The sequence below is a fragment of the Ambystoma mexicanum genome, chromosome 3p (assembly GCF_040938575.1).
Source record: "Ambystoma mexicanum isolate Mex_15411 chromosome 3p, UKY_AmexF1_1, whole genome shotgun sequence".
Taxonomy (NCBI): Eukaryota; Metazoa; Chordata; class Amphibia; order Caudata; family Ambystomatidae; genus Ambystoma; species Ambystoma mexicanum.
The window spans coordinates 264,579,715-264,604,442 of NC_090925.1; the positions used below are offsets into that span (position 1 = coordinate 264,579,715).

Consider the following 24,728-nt stretch of genomic DNA (forward strand, 5'->3'; position numbering starts at 1 on the left):
CATTTTTCCAATCGCTCTATTTGGAACATTCGGATTCCACTCCTAGCTTGGTCTCCTTTGGCCTTTTCTGTTTGTTCACCATCTGATGAAACTTTCACTTTCGCCGCCTTCACTCATCAACACTGTCCAGGATGTGTCTGCCTCTTTCACTTTCTTACTGCCAGGATCAACTTCTTAAATATCCCAAAGATTTGTCCCTTCCTAACCTTCCACTCAACCGAAACACTTCTCTGAACTGTCATCTGGACTTTTGCGCAAGCCTTCCTCTACATCTTTTCCCATTTTGCAAAATTCTGGTCTTTGCCGATTTTACTCTTTATATTCTCCCCCACTCTTCTCCTGCCTTCATACTTACGGGTTCTACTTGCATAGCCAGTTTCTATTTAATTGCCTCGATCCACAAACCTGCATGCCCCCTTTCTGCCAATCACTCAACTTGACCATCAATCTACTGCTACTCTGCTTCTCACACACTTCATTCCAGCATCCTCATCAGTTGGCCTTAGCACATCCTAGCCTTTGCCTCGTTTCAACTTCACCCTCCTTGGCTCTACCACTGGAATGCTGCTGCCACTTACACATGAAGTTTGCCATAAACTAAATCTACTACTTGACTGGGCTGTCACCCTACCTTTTTTGTCCTTTCATTGTGTATGCAGACGTCTTGTTACTACCACTGTTCCCTTGTGTTTCATGCTACCACCAAATTTGGGAATTGCACTGGCCCATGAATCCTATTGTAGTACACCTGCTAGAGATGCACTGCTTACTGTATGTATCCAAGTATGTTGCCGAAATACCATTGTTGGGAAGATCTTTCCACAGCCCTCTGGTGAGACATGTCAAACAATCTTCACTTACAGGCAAGAGAGGGTTTCCAACCAAAAGAAAGACGAAACTCCCTATGGTGATAGCTAAGGAATAGCATTCAGGCTTAAATCAAGTGAGGTTTTTAGTAGGCTGGTCCCAATAGCAACCCCTTAACGATTAATTGAACAGGTTTACAAAAAGTATACATTTTATTGCAGCATATGTAGAAGTTCAAATAGTTACAATCGTCAGACATCATGCATAATGGGACAGTGTATGCATAAGGTAAAGGTCCATACACGCACCCTGCGCACTCCTCAGCTGAATGTATGCCTATCTGACAGGCAGAATGCTTGTAAGAGAAAGGAAATTGGAGATCAAGAAACCCCTATACAACACTAACACATTTAGTCATAACTGCCACAGTCACAACAATTCCCCTTCCCTCTAGATCATAGAATCTGTTACAAGTGGACACTATTAATTACATATAGCACTTGGAGGGAGGAAAAGCCGAGCATGCCAGGAAAGGTTGGAATACAATAAGGCTTTCAGGACCAGACCCCTAAGGTCACATTATATTCCTACAAGTTCAGTGATAAAAAAAGTTGCCTAAAGTAACACACTTCCATCAGCTGTCTAATGCAGTGATATAAAAATTCATACACAATTAGGATTACAAGCTATAATTTTAGTCTATTCTTGGAAATGCAGTGAACCAAGCAAAATGTCCTTGTACATGAAAGTACATTCCAAGGCACTGAACATTAATTTTCCTGTTGGTTTAAAAGGTCCCTGTAGGAAATAGTGGGACAAAGTCTGTAGGCAGAAAAGGAGATATGGAGAAACGTCAGTTAAGTCGGATATATACCTCGCAGGAACAGAGAAAAGATGGCAACCAATCCCAGGAGGTGACCTAGAAGAACCTCTTGAGTTCCAAAAGCAGAATTTAAGCTATTGCAAGTCCATGGTAAATAGTGGTTGAACGTAACCCATGGGACCAATGAGCGTAAGTTCAAAGAACCCTCAGACCAGGGCCCAAAGGTGTAAGTCCTCCCAAATGTATTTTGGAGAAAACTTCTCGAGCAGTGAAACCACTTGGTGAGAATTCCATTGCAGGGCATGATACAGGTTCTGGTCACTAAAGGAACTTGGTCCCCAGACTAACTACGGCCCAAAAGAAGAATATGCTTGAATATGCTTTCTAAAGGAGGGTGTCCCACCAACTAGTAGTGAAAGCAACAGCAGAGAAGGCACCAGGAAGATTGGGATTCAGACGGCTCAAGGGGCAAAATGGATCGGCCAGCTGCCAGGAAATAATCCCACTATGGGGAACAAAACGCAGAACCTCAAACATGAGCACCTTAGGTTAATAACTTTAAAATATTATAGGGATTCTCAAACCTTGTTTTTATGCCCTCAAATATTTGGTAAGATCCCCTTGCCACAATTGAGACTATTTATGCTACTGTTGAGGCTCAACCAAAATGGCCTCGTAAGGGTTTGGCTGAGCAGAAAAAGGTTGCAGATTGTGTAAGCTTATGAGCGTGGTGGAAACTAACACACTGGGATATGTAATATAGGTGCAGTAGATGTCACACTAGGGATAGTGTTACTGGCACGCCCTGTCGACATCCATTTTCCAGTTTCGAAAACAGTAATACTCTGCAGCGTCCACTAGATGTCGGCCTATCCATAGCATGTGAATCCAAGCAGATACAAGCATCAGAAATACGATTCCAGTGAGTAATTAATCATATACACACACAACTACTTGCTTGGTTTTGTACTCGACCTTAAAAGCATCGAGACTTAAGAATTCCTGAGAAAATGTCTAATGGAAAGAAATTGCAGGTTTAACATGGCATTATACGACATTACAAGATGTGGGAAGTGATTTGCAAAATCGGAACTTGAAACGAGGGAGTAATCACCAAAATGGGTAGAGGATGGATGTACATGTAGAGGGCGAAGATATAATTTGTGGATGTATGAGAATTTTAGTACAGTTTGATATTTTCATTTATATCGCGCTCGTGCACAAGTGTTTCAGAGCGCGACCAGGCAAAGGGAGGGGAACAGGGGAGAACAAAAACCATGATCTTACCAGGCCCAGTGACATTGAGAGCGCACAGGTGCATGGGAAAGGGAAAAGGGGAAAGTGCATGGTAGGGGGGAGAAGTGGAAAGTGCAGAACAGAGGAGAGAACAGAATAACGGTACAATAAGTAAAGGCGATAAACAGTGCTAGTGCAGCCAGCAAGTGGCAAAGTGCTAGGTTAGTCACATAGGGTGCATCTGATCAGTGCAGAAGAAAAGTGGGTGGGGGACTTCATAGGTACAGATGCAGAACCCAGTGCAAGGGGTGGCCCGGAGGCAGTGCAGGAGGGTGAGCAGGTACCTGGGCCTGAAGGACAGAGGATAGCCAGGTGCACAGTGCCGAGGGATCAAAGCAGATCAGCAGGAGAGAAGAGGGGGCAAAGAGGAAAGTCTTGAGCTGCTTCCGGAACCAGAGATGGTTCTCAAGTTTCAAGATGGCAGGGAGGTTGTCCCACAGGGAGGACACAGCCGAAGACAGATCTACCCCAGCTCTTTTTTTTTTTTAATGATAAACTACAGACCCTGAGGGAGTTAGAGGAGCGAAGGGCTCGTGATTTTAAATCAACACATACATGTATTTAGGAAAGATAGTGGTGTTCGTTATTTTTTTCCTTTTTTACATAAATGGTAATCTTGCAATGATCTTGGATGAAGTGTATAAAAATATTTTGGATTGTAGTTTGTGAAAAGTTCAAATTGAACACAGCAAATTTGAAAAAAGTACAAAACCTCAACGAGTAGCAGAGTTTGGGTATTATTGCCCCACCCTCCTGGCTTCCTACATTGAGATTGCATGCCCAGAAAGACCAGACAGGAAGACTGTTGAACAGCCCAGAAACAGTCCCAGCTCGGGAAATGTGGTCCATTCAATGAGGATTAGAGAATGAAGGACGTCCCAGGAAGGATGTCCTAAGTATGGTCCGTCCTGGTCCTTTAAAGCAGCAGCCAACTTTGTGGCAAAAATCTTCAAGCAGCTGTTGGGACTGTTTTTTTTTTTATTTTTTTATATGAATATTATGGCATGTTGGACAGATGTATAGAAGGCCATTCTAGTTCAGTGGCCGGGACAACTCTGGGAGCTGTAGCCAAACCAGTTCAAGGTATGTGGACGAGTGGTCTAGGGTACGTTTCAGGAGGTGGTGAGCTTGTCGGGGGGGTCCCCAATGAGCGCTCACTGAAAAGTTGGGGAACACATTTGGACAATCAGTTATACCTATTTATTTATGGCCATATAACCCTATGGAAAATGGCAACTGGCATGCAAAATAGCACAACACTAAATAAAAGATGCATGTATTCAATCACATGAGATGGGCAACCATTCACCATAGTTTCTCAGTTTGTGAGATGGGGGAAAAAATTAGTGTAGGGCTTCTGGGTTCCAATGAAGGGTTCCATGTGGTAGATGACAAGTTATTATAACTAAGAATTGTGCCCAACTTTAGGAGTGCGTGAGCAATGACAAAGCCAAACAGTAACTTTTATAAAACGTTTAAACGGGCAGTTTGGGGTTCAGGTAACCATCATTACATCTCATCCCCCGTACTCTGATTTTCCTTAGGACTTGTCAGGTCTTCTAAAGAGGGCTGAGATCGATTTTCCAGCCTTCAGCTCTGGTCCCTGATACCCAGTGTTTGCAGGTTTGAGCACTTCTCCGATCAGCGACACATGCTGGTACAGGTCTTCAGGTTGGAGAATGCAGAAGAACTCAATACAGGGCCCCTCAAGACACATGATTCGATGCCAGAAAGCTGTTTTGGATGAAGGCCACCATTGCATGGCGACAAAGGGGGACACACTTGTCATGGTCAGACTTTGCTTCCCATCTCTGGTCCCCTTGATGCTGGAACCACGAAATATGGCAGTGCCGAGTTTTGTAGCACAAGCTGGCGTTTCCCTCCAAGTTCTAGGCCTCCATGCGGAACGGTGACATCTGCATCCCGTTAGCCCAAACTCTGAGCTGGGCAGCCACTGGTTGATCCAGTGGCACTTCCGAAGGCTCTTCTTTGCAGGACTCCAAGCTGATGTTGAGAATGGATGTTCCCTCCACTCCAAGGGTTGCAGCTCCTTCGCAGGACTGCTGAAGATCTTCAAGACGGTGCTCATCCAGGACAGCAGCAGAGGTTGGTTACCGGGCCTCTTCCAACAGGTCCACAGTGTCCTTGGATGTCCTGCAGCTGGACAGGATACTGGGCTTATTCGGTTTCTTCAAGGGTCTCTAAAAACAAAATGGGCCCAGGTGTGTCATCTTAGCCCAAAAGCCAGGTAAGGGTAGAAACTCCCACTAGCCAATCACAGATCTGGCCCACACACAAACACCAGCAGTGGTCCAATCAGGACCACTGGTGGTACAACTCGTTTGTATCATTCAGACACACTGAAACCAGACAGTCCCAACCTACTTCCTGACAGCAAACACACATGGCCCTGCTGTAGCCTGTAAAAAGCCTCAGTTTTCCCAGGCACTGTAAGTCCATATAAGGATTTTCCTGGCCTCACAGTAGAGGAAGAAGGGTTGGTGACAAGATTGCCATCGGGCAAATGAAAAACCTTGTGGCACATCCATGTGTGGACACTAGCCGTGCCGCGTTTGGCTACCTGCTGCGGCTAAAGTAAAATACACAAAAAAAAAAATAGCAAGAAGTCACTGCTGCCACCAACTTGTCCCTTTAGGCACACCTAAAGTAACCAAAAATCCTCTGAGTTAATATAGGGTAAAACAAAGTGTACTGCATTGTAAGATGCATGCAAAACTAAGGGAAACACTATTTCCCTGTACTGACCGCCTGAAGGACATGTCTGTTTCCCCATGACAAATGAGCAAAAGCCAGTGCAGTGAAGTTGAATTCTTCATGCACTGCAAAAAGAGCAGGTTGGATTAAAAAAAGCAAAGCAAAATGTTTGTGGTCCATTAAAATGGAGGAAAACGTGCTGTAAAAAGAATCTTTCCTAACAGCAACCGGAAAGCAAACCTATTAAAATCAACAGATTCGAGGAAGTCATTTTCTCCCCAGATATACACATTCAGACATGGGTAGGCCTAAACCAGCCCTCCAATATCGGAACCAGGCAGTGCCACACAGATTTTAGCAGCCAATAAATCTGGCCGGCCCTAAATAGCATTCTGGTCCACCCTCAGTTTATTGGTCTGTCTACGACTAGTGACTAGTGTAAACCAGACCTTACTATGTTAGAGGGTACAAGGCTGGGCTCTGAATAAGACCTTGTTTTCAGTGGTCTTTTTAGACGTGCCTCTTGGTATTTCTAAATAAAGCCATTGCCCAATACAAAATTGCTGAGGGTTGGGGCTTAAATCCATTAGTAACCCAGTGGCTACCTACCCTAAACTACATTGGGCTACTAATGCAGTTGAATTGGCTGCCGCCTTGGTGAAGCCAATACTAAATTCGTGCGACCACCTGCCTATAGCACAAAATATACATTCTGTGATATATTCACCATAGGGCAAAGAATTGGTGCGTAAGAAGGACGCCAATCCTACCATAGGACCACATAATAAAGGGTTGCTGTAGCAGAGTAACTTTGTGGGGGGAGAGGGATGGACTAGTTTAGAGAACATTGGAAACCCCAGAAATTCTCCTCGACAGCCATGTCCTCATACCTCTTTATAACAAGGTTGTTCAGGCGGTCAGACGCCACTGCTACGTTTACTAGAGCAAGCGAGTGGATTGCGATCTTTATTCCTCCCTGCAACCTAGTGAAGGAGATTTCAGATCATACACTTCAGCATCACCAAACTCGTATGGTAGTGCATTTGGAGGTAAAGACCAATGTCGCAGCAGATGCTCTCTGCAGACTTTGTGGTCCAACTCTGTGGCTTACCACAAATCTAACTGCCTCACACCAGAACATTTTGTGTTGTGAATCTGCATCTTCTCGGGACCATGGCCTCCAACCTGGCAGAGATCCTTAGATTGGTCGAACAAGACCCTTTATTGCTTGGGACTGCCCATACTGAAGAATCTTCCGTAGCTGAGATGTGAAAACCTGACCCTAGTGTTTCCAGCCTGGCTCTGCTAGGTCTGGTATTCAGGTATCCAGCTGAGACAGGCTATTTGACTTCCATCAACTGGATCTCCTTATTCACCTCTCCATACATACCATCGCTGTACTTTAACTTCTCCAGCGTTGGGTATTTCATGGATTCACCGGCTCCTGAATATTCCCCGTCGGGATGCAAATCTTCGGTAATATTAAAGCAATTTAGCTTTAAAGCTTAAAACTGCTTGTCACTTATATAGCCTATTGCTGTCTCTTTGGGTCATACTGCCCCAGCCAATGACATTAGTCCACCTTAGCTCCAACCCTGGTGGCCATCTTAAGATTTTTACCACATGTTTACGTTGTGGGAGTCCTCGCTGTTTCACTCCTCGAACATTGACTTTTGTCCTATTTTTGAGGGGCTTTTTTTCTCCATAGTTTTCTTCACTCACTTTAGTGACTACCCTAACGGGGGGCCTGTTGCCGATGTAAATTCACACCATTGACGGATGCCTTATCAAGTTGAGGCCTTCAACATGCTGCTATGGCTGACAATGCAAAAAAGAGCCTTTTGAAGGCTGGTTCCAAGTGTCGCCTCAAGTGTTTTGTGTACGACTAGCATGATCAGTACTTCCATTGCTTGCATCCTGACCACAATATGGACAACTGTTTTATTTGCCAGTCCTTGTCAAACACTCGAAAGAATTGGCATTGATGGTTGATGACTTGGCTGGAGCAGGGTGCCAGGGGCTCTGACTCAGCCTCAGTTCGTAGTCCTGCGCCTATCATGGTCGACAGGCCTGTGGAAAGGACTCCCTCTTCCAAGAGGTCGTGGTCGCATGAGGAACTTTCCTTGGGAGAGAAACCTAAAAGGGACCGAACTTGCACATTTTGACTATTAAACACCCCTTCCCCCCCATCATCGTAAGTGAAATCGTTGACTAGCACTGACCGTGCCATCCATGGCTCTGTCCACGACTACTTCATCTTTGGCTAAGACCAGTAGACCGCTGTCTTTGTCTCTTTCTTTGGGAAGGCGAAGTCCATCAACGACAACTGTCAAGTCACAGGCATAAGTTGACATCTACAGCAACTACCAACAGCGTCAAGGAAACATCAACAGGCAAAAGACTGACACATACTACTTCGGTTGCCCTGTCGGCAACTGCATTGATCATAGTGCCTCCAGACGAGGGTGAGCAGTTGGATGAGTTTGGCATGCAGGTTATTACCACCACTGTCACAACCTTAAAGGCGTCCAAATTATTGGCAATCCTCTTTCGGAAGAACTGAGTTGTGGTACAAGATGGATCTCATCTGTGACTTTCTCCCTGATGAGAGGGACGAGGCTCTGTTGCACGAAGGGGAGGCTGTTTCAGATCACACCATTACTGTTGCTCTGTACATAGCCGACACAGGCTTCCACCAAATGGGTAACGGAGCAGTCTTGAGAAGATGAGGATGGCTGAATCTTACCAATTTTATTGCAGAGGTGCAGTCAAAAGTTGTGGATCTACCCTTTGACAGAGTGTACCTCTTTGTAAAGAAGGTGGACGAGATCCTCCAGGCCATCAAAGCTGACTCTGATACTGCATGCTCCCTAGGTGCCCTGCAGCAGAGAAAGCAGTACTTTTGTTCCCATAAGGATCACTTCTCCAGGACCTCCTCAGACAACAGGCCTTCCTATCACCAGCTGTCCCGTACCAGCTTGCAAGAAGTGTACAGGGGGAGGTTGCAAGCTTACAGGAGTACTCGGCGACGATGCAGTCTCCTCATGAGCACAAACCCCCAAGCAGGCCTCACCAGTGCCAGAACCCGTGCCCCCCACTTAAGCACCCCAATGGGAGGCTGGTTGTAGCAATTTCTCAATCAGTGGCACAACGTTTCCACCTACAAATGGGTGCTCAACATCATTCGGCTGGGACATGCCTTAGAGTTTCTGGGAAAATATCCCTATATCCCTACATCCCTCCCATAACGAAAAGCGAGCTACAGCTATCACATCAAGGGTGGGGGGGTTATAGAAGCCATACTGTTGCACCTCTGGGGCTCCTGAGTGTTCTCCAGTTACTGCCGGATGGGTGGTGACCCATCCTGGACCTCAGGCAGCTCAAGTTCCTGAAATCAAACGTTTTGCATGTTCATGCTTAAGCACGTTCTCGACTAACTAGAACAAGGAGACTTCCTCTCTGGACTTGGAGGCTTCTTACTTCCACGTCCCCATACATCTCAGGCACAGGCGTTACCTTCGATTTGTAGTACAAGCCAAGCATTACCGATTCAAGGCTTTGCCTTTTGGCCTCAAATCGGCTCCAAGAGTTTTCACAAAATGCTTATCCCCGGTGGTAGTCAATCTTTGCTGAGCAGGCATTTGTCTACCCGCACCTGGACTGGCTAATACGCACCCCCTCCATACTCCACTACCGATTCACCTACTCTCCACATTGCGGGTGGCAAATATCAGCTCCATTGCAGCAAGTGTCAGGTTCTTGGAACTACAAGATTGCCCTCGCTCCATCTTTCCGAAAACTCTCCAGTTATGGAATCCTCGCAAGCACCTCACGCAGGGCACTCCTTTTCACCTACAGGTTCATCATATCATTCACCACTGATGCTTCCCCGGAGGGATTGGGAACTCGCACAGGCCAACATCTAAGCCCGCTTCCCCACAGCATTTAACAACTCTGCCGAACTCTTTAAAATCGGCGAGGAGCTGGCCAACCCTGCTTCCTGCCCCCTCCCAGGCCCTCTGAAACAGCCCTGGCCTCTCACTTCATCTCTAAAACTCAAAACATCCTGTCCTCTCTCTTCCTCTCTCTCCCCCCTCCCTCTACTCCCTGCTCTTCCACAGGCCCTTCTACGGCCACCTCTCCGCCCTCCTTTTCTGCCTTTCTCCTGTTCTCCTCTGATGAGGTTTCTAGACAAGTCCGATCTATGAAAGTCATCAAGACAGGTTGACCCATGTTCCTCCAAAACCATCAAGGACCACATTGACACCCTGGCTCCGGCCCTGGCTGATTTCTGCAACCACTCTTTCGTCAACTGGAGTCTTCCGCTCCCCCTGAAGCACTTCCTTGTGTACCCTCTTCTTAAGAAACCCTCTGCCGACCCTTCTTGCCCGGCTAACAATCGTCCAATCTCCACTCCCTTCCTGGGCAAGCTTCTGGAAAAGCTGATCATCTCTCAGCGCAACCTTCACACGGAAACTGAATCTGTTGGTTGTCTACATCACCACCAGTGTAGGTGCCTTTCCCCGGCTTACGTGTAAGAGAAAATAAAATAACCAACACAACCCCTGTCGGGGAAGGAGGCACTGAGAACCGGCTGCAAGAGTTCAAAGGATGGTTTATTTCTCCAGCTAGGAAATAACCCACAAAAACCCTCCAAACCATTGACATCACTCATATATCAATTAAAGTAACTCTAACAAAAAATACTAAATGGACCCGATTGGCCAGGCGGTGTGGTGCTGTAGGTGTGGGTGGCATCTCTTCCTTCTGATTGGCTGAGTGGCTGACGAGATGATGGACGTCAAATATCTTGTGCTTCACGCAGGTCAGGGTCCGGTCACTGTGGTCACTACCTAAGCTAATATATTGCATTCGTAAAACACTAAATAACAAATTATGTAAACATTTTATACTTTTCATATTTCTACACAACACACATAGTATTTGTCAGTACAATTAGGTCATTCGTAGCTTTAATAGGAGGCCTTGACCTTTATTGTGCATGTAAAAAGAGTCGAGCTGTGTTTCACATATCTCCTAAGCTTTAGACCTATTAGTATAAGTTAAAAACATATATTGTGGCAAGATGCTTAAGGTTAGTAGTGGGTCTGTTGGGTGGGTTTCGCAGCACAGGCGAGGGTCTGGCACTTGAAAGAAATGCCTTACAGGGAGCGCAGGGTCAGGATGGCAATAAATTACTCTAAATGGGTGTGGGTGGCTTGCAAGTTTATGGGGACGAACGAGCAGAAGGTGCTTAGCTCATCCTGGTTCTCATGCTAACAGTGATCTCAGAGGAAGAAAACTGTATCATATTGGTTGTTGCAACTTTCTCCAGCTTCAGCGTGAGAATGGGAGCGCGGAGCTGTCCTTCGCAGGGGGAGTGCAAGGGTGGGGGCCAGCCAGCTGCCTGCGCGCCTTGTGTGTGTCTGTCCTTGGCTGCTGTGATGGAAGGGGGAGCTGAGCCTTGCTGTACTATCGCAGTGAGGCCGGTTTACCCAAGATGGAGTCGAAAGGGGGCACAAAAGATGGATGCCCCGTGTCCTGCTCAGTAGTCCCATCTATGTAGCGGTCAACCGTGGTTAACTTTACATAAGGGCAAAGGGCAACCCCACTACTGGAGGTACGTGGTCCAAGTCCCGTACTGAGGAGTGTACGGCGCGAGGAGGCCTGGGGGCCACTCGCTCCCATACACCAGTCTGGCTTCAGAGCTGCCAGAAGCACAGAAACTGCTCTTCTGAAACTTCGTGAAGACCTGCTCTCCAACTTCGGCTCGCAACACCCCCTGTGTCCTCATCTTACTTGATCTCTCTTCTGCCTTTGACACGGTCAACCATGCCATCCTGCTCAACCATCTCTGTGATAACCTGGGCAACACCGATCGGGTCCTGGTTTGGCTGACCACCTTCCTCTCCGATCGACCCTCCTAGGTCCAACTTGGGTTCTTCCACTCCTCTATCTCTACCTGTGGTGTCCCCCAGGGGTCTAATCTCTCTGTGGCTGTTCAACCAATAACTGACACTTCTTGCCCACTGCATTGCCGCCCTCTGCCCCAACTTTCAGTGCTATGCGGACGACATCCATCTCATTTTCAGGCTCCCTTCCGCCACTTCTCCTTCTCTCATCTCTGACTTTCTTCTATCCAGGAGTGGTGTGCTGCCGATGATCTGCCTTAATGCCAGTAAGACCGAGATTCTCCTCATCGGCACCTGCGCCCTCCTTTCTTGTCACTCTAGCCGTCCTCTCTTGGCCCTCTTCCTGCTCCCACCTGTGAGGCTAAAAACCTTGGTTATCTTCGACTCCACGCTTTCCTTTCTCCTCACGTCTCTGGTGTCTCTAAGACGTCACACTACCAGCTGCACCTCCTCGGAGGTATTCTTCCTTTCCTCACCTTCCCCCAGCAGCTCAGTCTCTCCAGAGCTCTGGTTCTCTATGCTGGGCTACTGCAACAGCTTTCCCTCTGCAACTCGTCCAAGACAGGGCTGCAAGACTTGTCCTTGGCCCGGACTTAAATCTCTGCACTTGGCTCCCAGTGGCGGCGAGGATGAAGTTGAAAACCCTCTGCATTGTCCACAAGGCCTTCTGGGTCTGGGACCTCCATACCTTCAACTCTCTCTTGCTAAATATCTTCCCTCTCGAACTCTTCGCTCATCCGCCTCCAACTCCCTCAGAGTCAGTCGCTTCTTCAAGCAGCGAGTTGGTGTTAGATCTCTCTTCTGCTGGTGCCTCCCTCTGGAACAGCCTCCCGGACACTCAAACTTGAGGAGAACCACCCCTGGTTCCAATACCACCTCTGCCCGAACTCTCCAGAGATGGTGGCGGGGTCAGTACTGCATCTTTATCCAGCGACTTTTACGTTGAGGGCTTGGTTCCTACAGTCCACAAATTCAAATGCTTCTCATTAGCTGTAAAATGCAGAAATATTCTTGCAAAGGCTAGGACACCTTTTTACATTATTGTGCTACAAGCACAAATGGAAACATTTTACCATTTGCCGTCAGTCTAATCCTCTTAGAATTAAAGCTGCGCAAGTCTTGCTTTATCTCGTATCCCTGGCAAAAGCGGGACTAGCACCCACAATCGGTACATTTGGCAGCCATTTCTCGCTACACTCACTACAGACCGACCTGTACGGTCCCACAGGCTGGTTAAAGACTTCCTCAAGGGACTTTTCCAGGCTTTTCCTCCAGTGAAAGCTCCAGTGTGGGAACTGTCGTTCTTTCCACATGAATGGGCCCTTGGTTGAAGTTTGTCATGGAAGACTGCTTTCTTGGTGGCCATTAAATCTTCCAGGCATGTGGGAGAACTTCAAACCCTCTCCTGGCAACCTCCTTACCAAACTTTTCACCAATCCAAGGTAGTGTTCCGCACAAATCCTTCCTTCATACCGTAAGTTCCCTCAGCTTTCCACTTAAACCTTTGGTTTTACCAGATTTCTTTGGTGCTATCACTGCTCCAGCTAAGAGCCTTTCACTTGCTGGATGTCACGCATGCGTTATATTGTATGCACAAAGGAGTTCTGAAAGACATCACAACTGTGTTTCATTCGGGCAAAGCCAATGCCCTGGCAATCTGGCTGCATCCTGCATTGCCACCGACTTCCAAACAGACCTGTGCGAGGAAGACCAGGGGCACATTCCATAAGAGCTGTAGGTTCTACCATGGCATTCCTGTCTGGTATTCCGCTGCTCTACATCTACGAGGCTGCTACGTGGAGGTCTTTTCACACCTTCACTGCATTGACCCGGATTCCAAAAAGGCGTCCCTTGTCAGCCAGGCAATGCTCTTCAACTGATTTGTATGAGGTGAGTGTTCCAGAGGCGAGTTCAATTGCTTCTGTAGAGCTGTGCTGCCTCCCATTGGTTGTGTATTTGTACGGCTGTGTAATCGTATTCATGAGCATGTGAATCCATGAAGGATCCAATGCTGGAGAAGGAACCAGTTATTTACCTGTTACCTGTTCTCCAGCATTGGTAACTTTCATGGATTCAGATGCTCATGAATATTTCCCATAGAGTGAAGCGAGAATTGACAATCCCGGCTGAGGCACTATTGATGTCTGTATTGCTTTTGGAGTCAATATTAGCCTAATGCAGGAAGATTGGGGTTTGGGGGTGCAGGGTAGGGGTGTCACGGTATTAGTTTTATGACAGTACGATAACCTATCCAAATGACGGTATATTATGGTTATTGGGGTATAGCAGGTGGAGTGAACTTAGCTTAACAAATATTTTCTAAAAGGTAATAAATTGTCAGATTTATCATCACAAACAAAACCAGGCACCAAGGGCCAGAATTTGGCTTTTCAACATACTTTCCACTGAAATGCCACCCCTTGCTTCCACCAAACACAAGTGTGGAGAGGAGGAGGGAGGGTATTGGGGGGGGGGGGGGGGGGGGAGCCCAGCTGCGACTGGCAAAGCAAACTGAATAGATTTTCTTAAGTGGTTATTTAGGCTTTTAGCTCCCCCACTGACTACTGGTGAAGATGAACATGTTGCCATCTTGAAAACCTGCATGCCACAGATCAATGGAGGCTGATGGTAGTATACGCTTATTCATTCTTTCTCCCCCCCCCCCCCCCCCTCTCCCCTCCCCCAGCACCTGTGGTTTATGGAATGGCATTAAAAACTGCTCCAACTGAAACTATTTGGCAGACGGCACATCCAACAGCGCAAGACCAAGACTGCGCAGCACTTGCTTACTGCAGCCTTTCCAAATCAGATTGAAAGGCACACTTAACGGTATACCGGTATAAACATTGTGACAGTTATTATTGTTCAATTAAGTGGTTCACGGTATCTTTAACGGTATACCGTTACATCCCTAGTGCAGGGGGTAAGTAGTTTGAGGATTGATTTTACGAAAGAGGACAGAGGAGTCTCCTAGTTGGGAGGAGTAAAATGGTGGCGAACATACTTGTCGAGCCCCTATGCTCTAGATAGGACGTTTTGGAGTTAATGGATTGACTAGATCTGGAGTTTCGTTGAGTGACAAGTGGTTCTCCCTACGGCAGTGGTCTTCAAAATGTGGGTCTGGCTCCCCTAGGGGTGTGGGGCCTGAAGGATGCAGGGGCATAAAGCTCTCAAACGGGCTGCAGTGACTGTTTTTAATAGAAAATATAAACATTTGTTGAGGGTGGGACGCTGCATAAAAGTTTGAAAACCACAAACCTATGGTGACCCCACCCTCTCTTCCAACCCAGGCCGGATAAGTCTCCTTTACATTTAAGTTAATTTAGTGTGAAGTGCCTCCACCTATTAATGGGCAATAGGACCTGGACCTTTTACTTTAATAAATGCAGCAACTCACTTGTGCTTTACCCAATAACACATGGGATGTATATTGACTTTTATTTCACTAAATTCAAGGACATAAATCTGTTATAACTGGCAACATATTTACAAATCAACTGAATCCAAAGCAGATACGAAGTCTTGGATTTGTTGCTGGTCTACTTCGACAGGTGCAGGCGTCCCTTATGACATGCATGTGGTTCACAAATGGCCTAATGCTTCGAATACTCTCCTCCCTCTTCATTTAGTATAATTAAAATTGTTCTTTTATAACCTGCTTTAATACCGGAGACCACTTACTAAGCGTGAGTCCGGGATTCGATTCTGTGTTGCTATGCGTTGTCTTGCTTCCAACACAAACGCGTTGTACCCACGCTATCTTCCCAGGTTGTGGGGGCAGGTTGTCTAATCTCACATGAGTTCTGAGACCAGTTTACCTTTGGGGTTAAACTTTTCCCTGGACATAATGGTATCCAGGGACTGAATTCCTACCCCATTATCATGCTTTGTTTCCTTGTTAGCTGCCTGCGGTGCAACCATCTTCTCGCTCGTGTTCCGAACTACATCTGATCATATGCACTTTAAAGTGTGGCTACCTGCCACCCATCTCTCCCGCTCTTCACTTTCGCAAAAGCATGCCTTGTTTGTTTTATTTAAAAAACAAATGTGCAACTTGGAGAATTAATGAGAACTCCCCTTATAACAGGGAGTTTATCCTGTTTTCCTTTCCCCTTTAAATTATTTTAAATTAACTTCTCAATCATTGTCTGTCAGTCTGCCCTCATACCATGATGATGTCCAATACTCTTCCTGGGGGCCTCACTCATGCTGAAGTCACTCTCTGGGGATCTGGTAATATGGATTGAGCTGCATAGTGCCAGTTTTCCTGTCATGTGTCAAATTGGATTTTGCTCTGTTGGAATAAAAGGATGAGTAGGGGCACAATCAGCCCTCAGCTTTACAAACCAAGAGCCAATGCAATCATAAAGGTTAAACGGACACAAGAAATGCACCTTCTTCAGGAAGGCTATCATCTGAGAAAGGTGTGAGTGTGATTCAGTAGCGACCCAAACAGCAACGCTTATACTTTAATAAAAACCCACTGTCTGGAAGATAACTACATAGAAAACACTGGAAAAAATCCACCTCTGTGGAAAGACATACAACAGATTGAAGAAATTAGCACTTGAATACAAGGGTGATGGGCAAACTACCAACCACAACAAGGATAGGTCTTTGGGTGAAAGAAGGTGCAGTTGTGACTTAACCATTCTCTAGGGACCAAGGGGGGCAGTTAGTGGTCCACAGTACTTTGTGTGGGCTGACTGTGTCAAACCTGGTTTCGAACGTTGATGTGAGTGGATTAAGTGGTGTTCGGGTATGGTGGATTGTGTGGGTCCAAGCTGCAAAGTGGTGTCAACCAGCGGTGAATGCGGTTGCTCTGCTGTTCAAAGGGAGACTTTCAGTGATGTAGGTCTCCTGCTAATTACCCAGGATTATTTTGCGCCAGGCAGAGTATGGTTTCAGCTGCTAGGAAGGGTCTATACGTGATGCTCAAGCGGGTCGATGGTCGTTGAGTTGATCTGGGTGCTCCGATGTGCTTGTTGGTGAAGCGCCCCGAATTGGCTGGTGACTGTCCAGCTGTTCGAATAGGGTTCTGACGTCTAGCAGTTGATTTGAGCATAACCGGAGACTGGTTTGGTAAGGGCACAATGCAGCGTCCTGCTGGTTCAAGATGCTGACGATACTGTTCGAATGGGTGGAGGAGTGCAAAAGAGAATGCTGTTGCATTACCTGTGGTACTCTGGGTAGGGCTTATATTTAAAGATGAATCTGCAACCTGGAGGTAAAACCATCTATTGGGGCGGGGGGAGACCGGGGTGCATATCTTAAATGCAGCCACTGCGCTGCAGAGACTTGGCTGCGACTACAGCTGCCAAATGGGTGCCTATGATCTCTGAACATGATCTGTGCCACTGGTAGGGCAGGTTCTGCAAATCAAGGTACAGATGCAGCAGGACACGCGTACGCACTATGCTTTTGGCATGGCGCTTATGAATGGGAAATCTGATTGGCAGATATCCCTTTCAGAGATGGAATTACCTGCATAATTTTTTATGAATTTTATTATAAATGTGCTCCCACAACCTTGTCAACTGTCAATCCTGAGAATCGTAGGCTTTATTTCAGAGACAATGAAGTTTCCGTAAATGCAGTACATAAGACCTAAACCTTCTTGACAATATTAAATATGAAAGTAACAGTAAAATAAGATTCTTCAGAACTTGCCTTTATTTGAAAAGCACTCGTTCAAACGTTGATATACTTGATTATTTAGTTTACAAAAATTTTGAATCTGAAAATTCTGAATTCAAAATGTTTAAAGCAAAAAATCTAACACATTGCCACCGTCCCCCCCTTAATACTCCTAAACTTGCCCCGGCACTTAACTTGCCTCTGCTTCCAGACTCCTAGTCTCACCCTGCGACGTGAGTTCTGCCTCCCCATTGAGAGGTCCAACTTCCGCCACAGGGCCCTTTCCTGTTTTCGTCTTTTAAACAAAAAAAATATTTTTGTCCTCCGCTTTGCTTTATCGGGGAGGGGGCCAATTCCCTTAATATTGAATAAAGGGAGCGGGCGACACCCCCGCTCACCTTTATACGACATGTTCTCTTACTCTTCTGCCGTTCAGTATTTTTTTTTCTGCTTTGTGTGCGGATGCCTCAAACGTTTGTCACAAACCAACGCACCAATGGAGAATTACACATTGCTAAAACATCAGTGCAAGTCCGCATTGCCTAAAGTGTAGTGTGCATAGTGCTCATTAATGGGTTCTGTTCCTTAAGGATGTATATACGGGACAATAGCACCAGACCCACCTATTGTTTCATTAAATGGGGTTTCTTTCCACTTGCTGTTACGGGCCTTGAGTGGGAGCAAACCTGAATTTCAGAACAAGTGATCTGTTACACCAATTTCTTATTCAGTATTTGAATCTGCTGTAGGAGCTAGTTCGATGGGAAGGTACTATTGAATCATTGGTTTACGCAGCTCAAGATTATATCGAAGCAATTCAGATTACCGGCCAATTAAAAGGGGGAAACCAGCTTTGGGGTCTAATGAAATTACATTAGGGGGGAGTCTGGGCAAAGGGCTGTTGCACTTACCCTGAAACTGGTGTTTATCAAGCAACCGCCGTTCATTCCAAAAGTGCCTCAAAATGGTTTAATCCTCCTATTCTGGCAAGCGTAGGTTGGAGACCTCCCATATCACAATTTGCAGTGGAATTCCGCAACCGTGTGGCACACTGATTTAGCAAACTAAATGGCACCCATCGGAAAAGGGTACGATGGTTTAGGACGATTGATTACAGGTTGGGCACAAGGACAACTCCCACAGGGTGACAGTTGTCAATCTACAGAACTGAATGTGGTTCTTGTTCAAGTCTATTTTGGGCAGATCATTACTTACAAGGGACACATTTCAGCTGTGACCTTATCGCTGGAATGGGAGTTCAGATCTCAAATCAAGCTAACCACATCCGTCGGCAGGGCTTTAATTGCTGTCAAATAGTCTGGGGAAAATTGTTTTTTTTACAGAGCCCTAATACTACATTTCTGGGCACGCGCGATCTCCTTTCACAAACTGCATACACCCTCCGTGTTCCCACCTAGTGAACTTAAGGACATAGATGTTTAAGCTATATAAAATTGTGGGTTAGCGATCCGTGTTAATTAGATGATTCTGCAAGATTTCTTGAAACACAATGCAGTGGTTTTTCGCTCAATATGATATTGGCTGGTAGAAAACAGTCTTCCCTCCTGTCGTTTTAATACAGCTTTTGTATTCAGTTATCTAGCCGGCATTTGTAAACAAGCACCCTCCTAATTAGTGCTGCCAGCACTGTGATGCAAGATCTTGCAAGACAAAGCGTCTTGTGTGTTTATCTGTTTTACTTCGTGCAGTAACCCAAGGGTACAATGACGGCATTTCATCCCTCTAAGCATCCATGGCTTGTTGAAATTGGGAAGCTGCCTGTTTCCAGTGACGACCAATAACGTGTTCTAAGCAATACACCAACATTCACTAAGACAATTGCGTGCTAAAACACAAACCAAAACCCGTGGAGCTTCAGCAGTGGAGAGAATATCGTATGTTGGCTCATTGGACTGTATGTTTTGCAGGTGGTATAGGGAAGTCTGTCAATTTTCATTCTGGCATTAACCCTGCTAGCGCACAAAAACCTTTTACTTAAATCTGTTTTCCAAGTCCTAGATGAGGTTGATTGGTCTATGGCTCCCATTTGTTTTAGGGCTGTAGGTCTGCTCTCCAGCAACAATCTTCTCACTTGACATGCACACCCTCCCCTCAGTCGGAGCTGCAGCCGACATGAAGAGGGTAGGCAGAAGCATCAGCACTTTCTTCAATGAATAACAAAAGTATAGAATTGATCAGTAGCGGTGCTTAAAATGGCAGAGATTGTGAATTGTATTTGTTTGGGGCAGGGGCACAAGGATTCTTGTGCAATATTTACTGGTACTGGAACCCTCCACTATATTGCATATCCTGGTGCAATAGTCTCCTGATCCCCCATTTATGATCATTTTTTAGGCTCACATTGTATCCGGAATTATCATGTGTGTTTTGGCTGGGCATCCACTGGTTTGCAGAGCACACAATTGTTTTAGGTGCACATAGATTTACTGCTACATGGGGGTGAGTGGGGCTGTTCTTGGGTCCTGATGCACACTTTGTAGTTTTGCATTTGGAAAATGGAATGTTAATATCAGTTTGGACCCAATTTTTATTTCACTGGGGTCTTGGAGAGCGTGGTCTAAATGGCAGACACGGATGGATTGACTCAGACTGCGTTTGCTTTACTAGCCAGCATGTCTACCCCCCCCTGCAGCACACCTCATACCGTTAACTATATGGTGTCCATCTCTTGTTGCAGCACAATTGCCTCTGATTAATCAGTTGAAACCTGTTGATTCTAGGAATTGAGTGGGGGTGGTTAGGTTCTCCCCCTCCCCATTTTATGCGAAATGTTTAGTGACAGATTGCCTTAATAATTGATTGAGAAAGAGACCTGCTATGTCTTGGCTATCTAAGCCTGTAAATCTAACTCCTGTCAAGTTTGGGACACAGTATTGACTGAAAGTGGATGCTTCACATTGCATTACTTCAGAAACACTTGCCTTGCTATATAGTGTATCCAGTGTTTGTGCCCTCCCCGTCTTTCTCATGCAAAAGAATAAAATGGACACACCCCAGACGGGGAATGAGGCAAAGAGAGCAGGATGTGAGAGTTCAAGGCAAGGTTTATATAAGTAAATGGCATTCAAAGATCTCTGTTGCCTCCGAGCGCTCCGCAAGAAGTTAGGTTACAATACATTTTTTAAGGCAAATGTGTCCTCGGTGATGCTTCTAACATAGGGTACTACATTGGTTCAGGATTGGTCAGTCCGTATAGCACCTATGGTGGGGGCGGCATCTATTCCTCCAGGTTGTCTGCTTGGTTGGCAGGAGGATGGACGTCGGGCATCTGTGCTCCGAACGGTTTAGGGTCAGGTCATTATAAAGCAGGGTGGTCACTAGCTAAACTAACATAATATATTCTCAAAATGCATGCACTAAATAATTGTTTGAAGTCTTTGAACAACTCATCATGTCTCTATAAACTTCACACATGTATCTATACTATCAATAACATTGGATTATAAAGGCCTTAGGTTAAGGGTCTTGACCACCATAATAACACTGGTTGAAGTGAGGGTCTGTGTTCATAAGATTCTTTGGTTTGTTGACATTTGTTAGTGGTTGACGACGATATACTGCAGCAGCGGTCTAATGTTAGTTGGGGATCTGTTGGGTGGGCATCATGGTGTGGTCAGCGGTCTGGCACATAAAAGGAATACCTTGCAGGGGCACAGGTTCACAATGGCAGTAAGTTTACACTGGCGAGGGTGCGGGGGCAAGGACACGTTTGTGGAGATGAACGAGCTATGTGCTTGGCTCATGCTGGTTCACATGCAGGACGGTGATTTCAGAGGAAGAGTGATGTGTTACATTTATTATTTGTTGCAAGTACCTCCGGCTTCAGCGTGAGAATGGAGCTGCTGAGTTTTCCAGTCAAACTGGGATAGATGGTGGGGGCCATGTGCCCTGTGCACCTGGCCGTTGCCAGAAAGGGAAGAGAAGCGTTTTGTACAATCGCAGTGAGGGCTAGTCACCAAGATGGAGTCGAAAGGGGGTACAAAAAATGGAGGCCCTGTGTCCTGCTCGGTGGTCCCATCTACGCGAATGTTAACCAAAGGCGACATTGCATAAGGGCAAGGGGCGAACCCACCACTGGAGGCACTTGGTCCGAGTTTTGTACTGAGAAGTAAAGGGTGCGAGGGTCCTCCTGTCCCCTTGCTCCCACACACAAGTGATTTACATTTATATCACACTTTTTTCAGTGTGGTATATTCAACATCAAAATGTTCACCTACAGTATAATTTTTTTTAAAAAAAGGTTCAGATAGTAACTTAAAGAAAGGGAGAATATTTCTTCAAAGGGTGCGAGTGATGTTCGGGGTTCATAGGAGCTTTCGGGAGTAGGGATTTTACCACCAAATTTGGCTTCTAGAACCAAATAATGCAAAATGAATCATTTGGTGGTGAACACATTTGAAGTAAAAACGCATGGAACCGCTGTATAGAGCTCTTCGTAAATTCCATAGTTTTGGCTCCACTCGACACTTCTTGTGGCTATTGAAATTGCATCTTTTAGAAAGTAAGCTTTGGAAGATTTTTTTGTTGTCGTGTGGCGGCACTTGAAACATTTTTCCCAATCCAGCGTCTTCAAGATCCTACTGGGTTCCTTTTTTTTTCCAAGAATTTTTATTTGTCATTTTACTGTTTGCGGACATTAAATTTAGTACCTTGATAAATATTTAAAAGCCAAAATTGTTAAACTATATGTCCCCTATATAAGCATACATGATTAGTCTTTTGGCTTTTCAAGTTCTATGTTAAGATGATAAACCAATTTAGGGAGAGGTGCGTACATTTCCATGGTTTCATACTTGAAAGACTTTGTTTTAACTTCACATTGCCTCCTGCTATGGAGAAGTAGGCTTTCTAACACGGAGGATGTTTTATTTAACTCCTAAGCCTTTTCAAAGCAGTAACGGTGTTGGAACCTCACTATGCATCTTGGTCATTGCTGCTCTTGGCAGAAGCCTGCTGGACATGTTCCACTAAGAGCATGCATTTTTGTAATACTGAGCGTTTTGAAGACCATTACGGTCCCATTTTTATCTGTTGGTAACCTTTCCTTCTAGTTGTCTTGGTCCAGAATAGGCCAGCACCTTTTAACACATTCAGATCATTTGTTTCGAGTGAATCTTTTATTTTTACACAAACTACGATGGCAGCTATGAATCAAAGGCTAACAGTGGTAAATCAGTTTTATGTCAAATATTTGTGATCGAGTTTTGCAAATCGACTCTCGACATGTTTGTAATATTTTAAAGAATCTCCTTTTGAAATGGTGTTCTTCATTTTAACAGCTGCAAAGGAAGAGGATTCCAAACCAGTTGAACCAGTATCTTTGCCGCAGAATACAGCTGCTCCCACTGTTCCCAGCATGAAGAAACGCATTGCTGCATTGCCAAGAATTCCAATGCTTAAAAGGCACTTGTTATCTGAGCCTGCACCCTCCCAAACACCAGTAAGACCATCTCCATTGAGCTCGAACAACCTCCCCATAAAATCACCACTGACTGCATCTAGTTTAGCACCATCAAGAAATGTTCCAGCCCCAAAGCAGATGGCACCATCCTCTATGGTTGCAACACCAGCTGCAAAAAGGATAATGTCTCCGAACATCGTTGGAGGGGTTATAAAAACAGAGTGTGCATCGGGATATTCTAGTTCTGCTGGAACTGTTCAAAAATCAGAGGGTCCCGCTGCTGCATCTTCTGCTGGAGCTAGTAAAAATGCAGAGGACCCTGCAGGAGCTGGTAAGAAAGCAGAATGTCCTTCTGCCCCAACTGATTCCACAGGAGTTCCCAATAAAATGGAGGTGCCTTCCACTTCTAACGCATCAGTAAAACCTACGACAAACCCCAGCCATCCACAGCCCAATTTACAGATGCGACTGAATATACGGCGCTCCTTGAAGGAAATTTTATGGAAAAGGTAATTACTTGTCACTGATGAGCAAGTATGATTGGGCTTTTTGCAGGAAATTTATGTGAGGAATATACTGTGCTTTTTTTTTAACATGCATAACTTTTATTGACTCCATTATAAAGATTCTGCTTTGTTATACAAATTATACTGTGATTTTCATACTACTGGAGCATGGAAAGACCTTAACATGTGGAAATGTCTACATTTCAACCCAACTTTTTATATTGTCCACATGATTTCTTGTAATGTATGCTGTACTGAATGTTTTCATGGCTTGCCTGGAAGCACTGCGTCTGACTGGTATGGTTTATTGTCGAATTGCACTGTAGACACAGCTTCGACATTGCCTGAATCCTCTGATTGTAAAGAGTCCATACCACTCCCTGCCTCTCCCCACCTTCGCCCCCCTTACTACTAATTTGGTTTTGAGTTATTGTTGCATTCTGGCTAGAAACTGGAACAATATGCTTCCCAATCTCCCACTCCTCCCCACCTTCTTCCAAAGGTATTGAGGCTTTCGGCAGCACAGTGGATAATGTAGTCAGTCGTTTTAGTACTGCTACTTTTTTGTATACTACTTAATATGCAAAGGAAGAATTTAGTAAGTGGGACAGAATGTTTGGGGGTGGGAGGGGTCTGACAAATGGACAACCAATACCCCCGGAAGGTGGAGGAAGAGGCAGGGTTGCAGAAGTGCCTTTTTAAAAGGGTGTTCAGGTGTGCCTGGCCGCTAGTTTGATACAGAGGGAAGGAAGAATAGGAGCTAATCGAATTGAGGTTTTGCTTGAAAAGATGCGTTTCAAGGCTTTGAGGGAAATGATTCAAGCAAGTTTGTAGGAGTCTGAAACTTTTCCGATCTGGGCTTTAAACCAGGGTGCCTTCAAAGGCCATAAAGCCACCTCTGTGAGCATGACTGCTGCTCTGACCACAGCCGAGCCTTCTCTGATTGTCATCGAGGATTGATGCGGTTTAATTCTGGAACTAGGAGCTAGATCGTATGTAACAGTTTGCAAAACACTTCTTAACATTATTAAATTGGGGAATGCTACCAACACAGATTTATTGTGTTATATATTGTGGTGTATGGAAATTAGTCCTGCTTTGCTACACCTGTTCTAAAAACCTCACCACACAAGTGAAACACTTGTGTACGAGCGCAATAGAAATAAAATACCAATATCAACTTAGCCGTATGGTCTGTTCTCTCAATCCCCCCTTGTGTATTAATTGGGAGTAGTTTCAAAACTAACTTCTTAAAAAGGTGTGCATTCCATACTGAGCATGCAAGCTCGCTCCAATTTGTCAGTGGACAGAATTGCATGCCAAAAGGGTTTCCTAGTTAAGGTGGAGGCATCTTCAAGGCACTTGACACTCCCAGATTTGAGTGCTGCTTTTAGTCCGAAGTACTGCCATTAACCTGCAATCAGTATTCCTGTTCCCTTCTATCATGTCTTCACCCTCTGGGTTCGCTGTCAGAATTGTTTTGAAATTCCCAAGGGCTGAGGCAGAATTGGGAGTACCCAAACTTGCTCCAGCATCATCTACAGTAATCTGGTGTCTGCCACATATTTCGGACTCTTAACACTATTTCGCCGCTTCCGTTCACATTTGTG

At 45.5% G+C, this 24,728-nt stretch overlaps 1 protein-coding gene across 8 annotated transcripts in view; it reads left to right on the top strand.

The window, feature by feature from the left end:
- DIDO1 (death inducer-obliterator 1) overlaps positions 1-24,728 on the top strand; it is a 624,211-nt gene that overhangs the window by 505,970 nt on the left and 93,513 nt on the right. For all 8 annotated transcript variants that reach the window (XM_069650767.1, XM_069650768.1, XM_069650766.1 and 5 more), the window contains one exon: positions 22,491-23,121. In XM_069650767.1, coding sequence (XP_069506868.1) covers positions 22,491-23,121 — 631 coding nt within the window. The remainder of the gene's footprint in view (positions 1-22,490; positions 23,122-24,728) is intronic.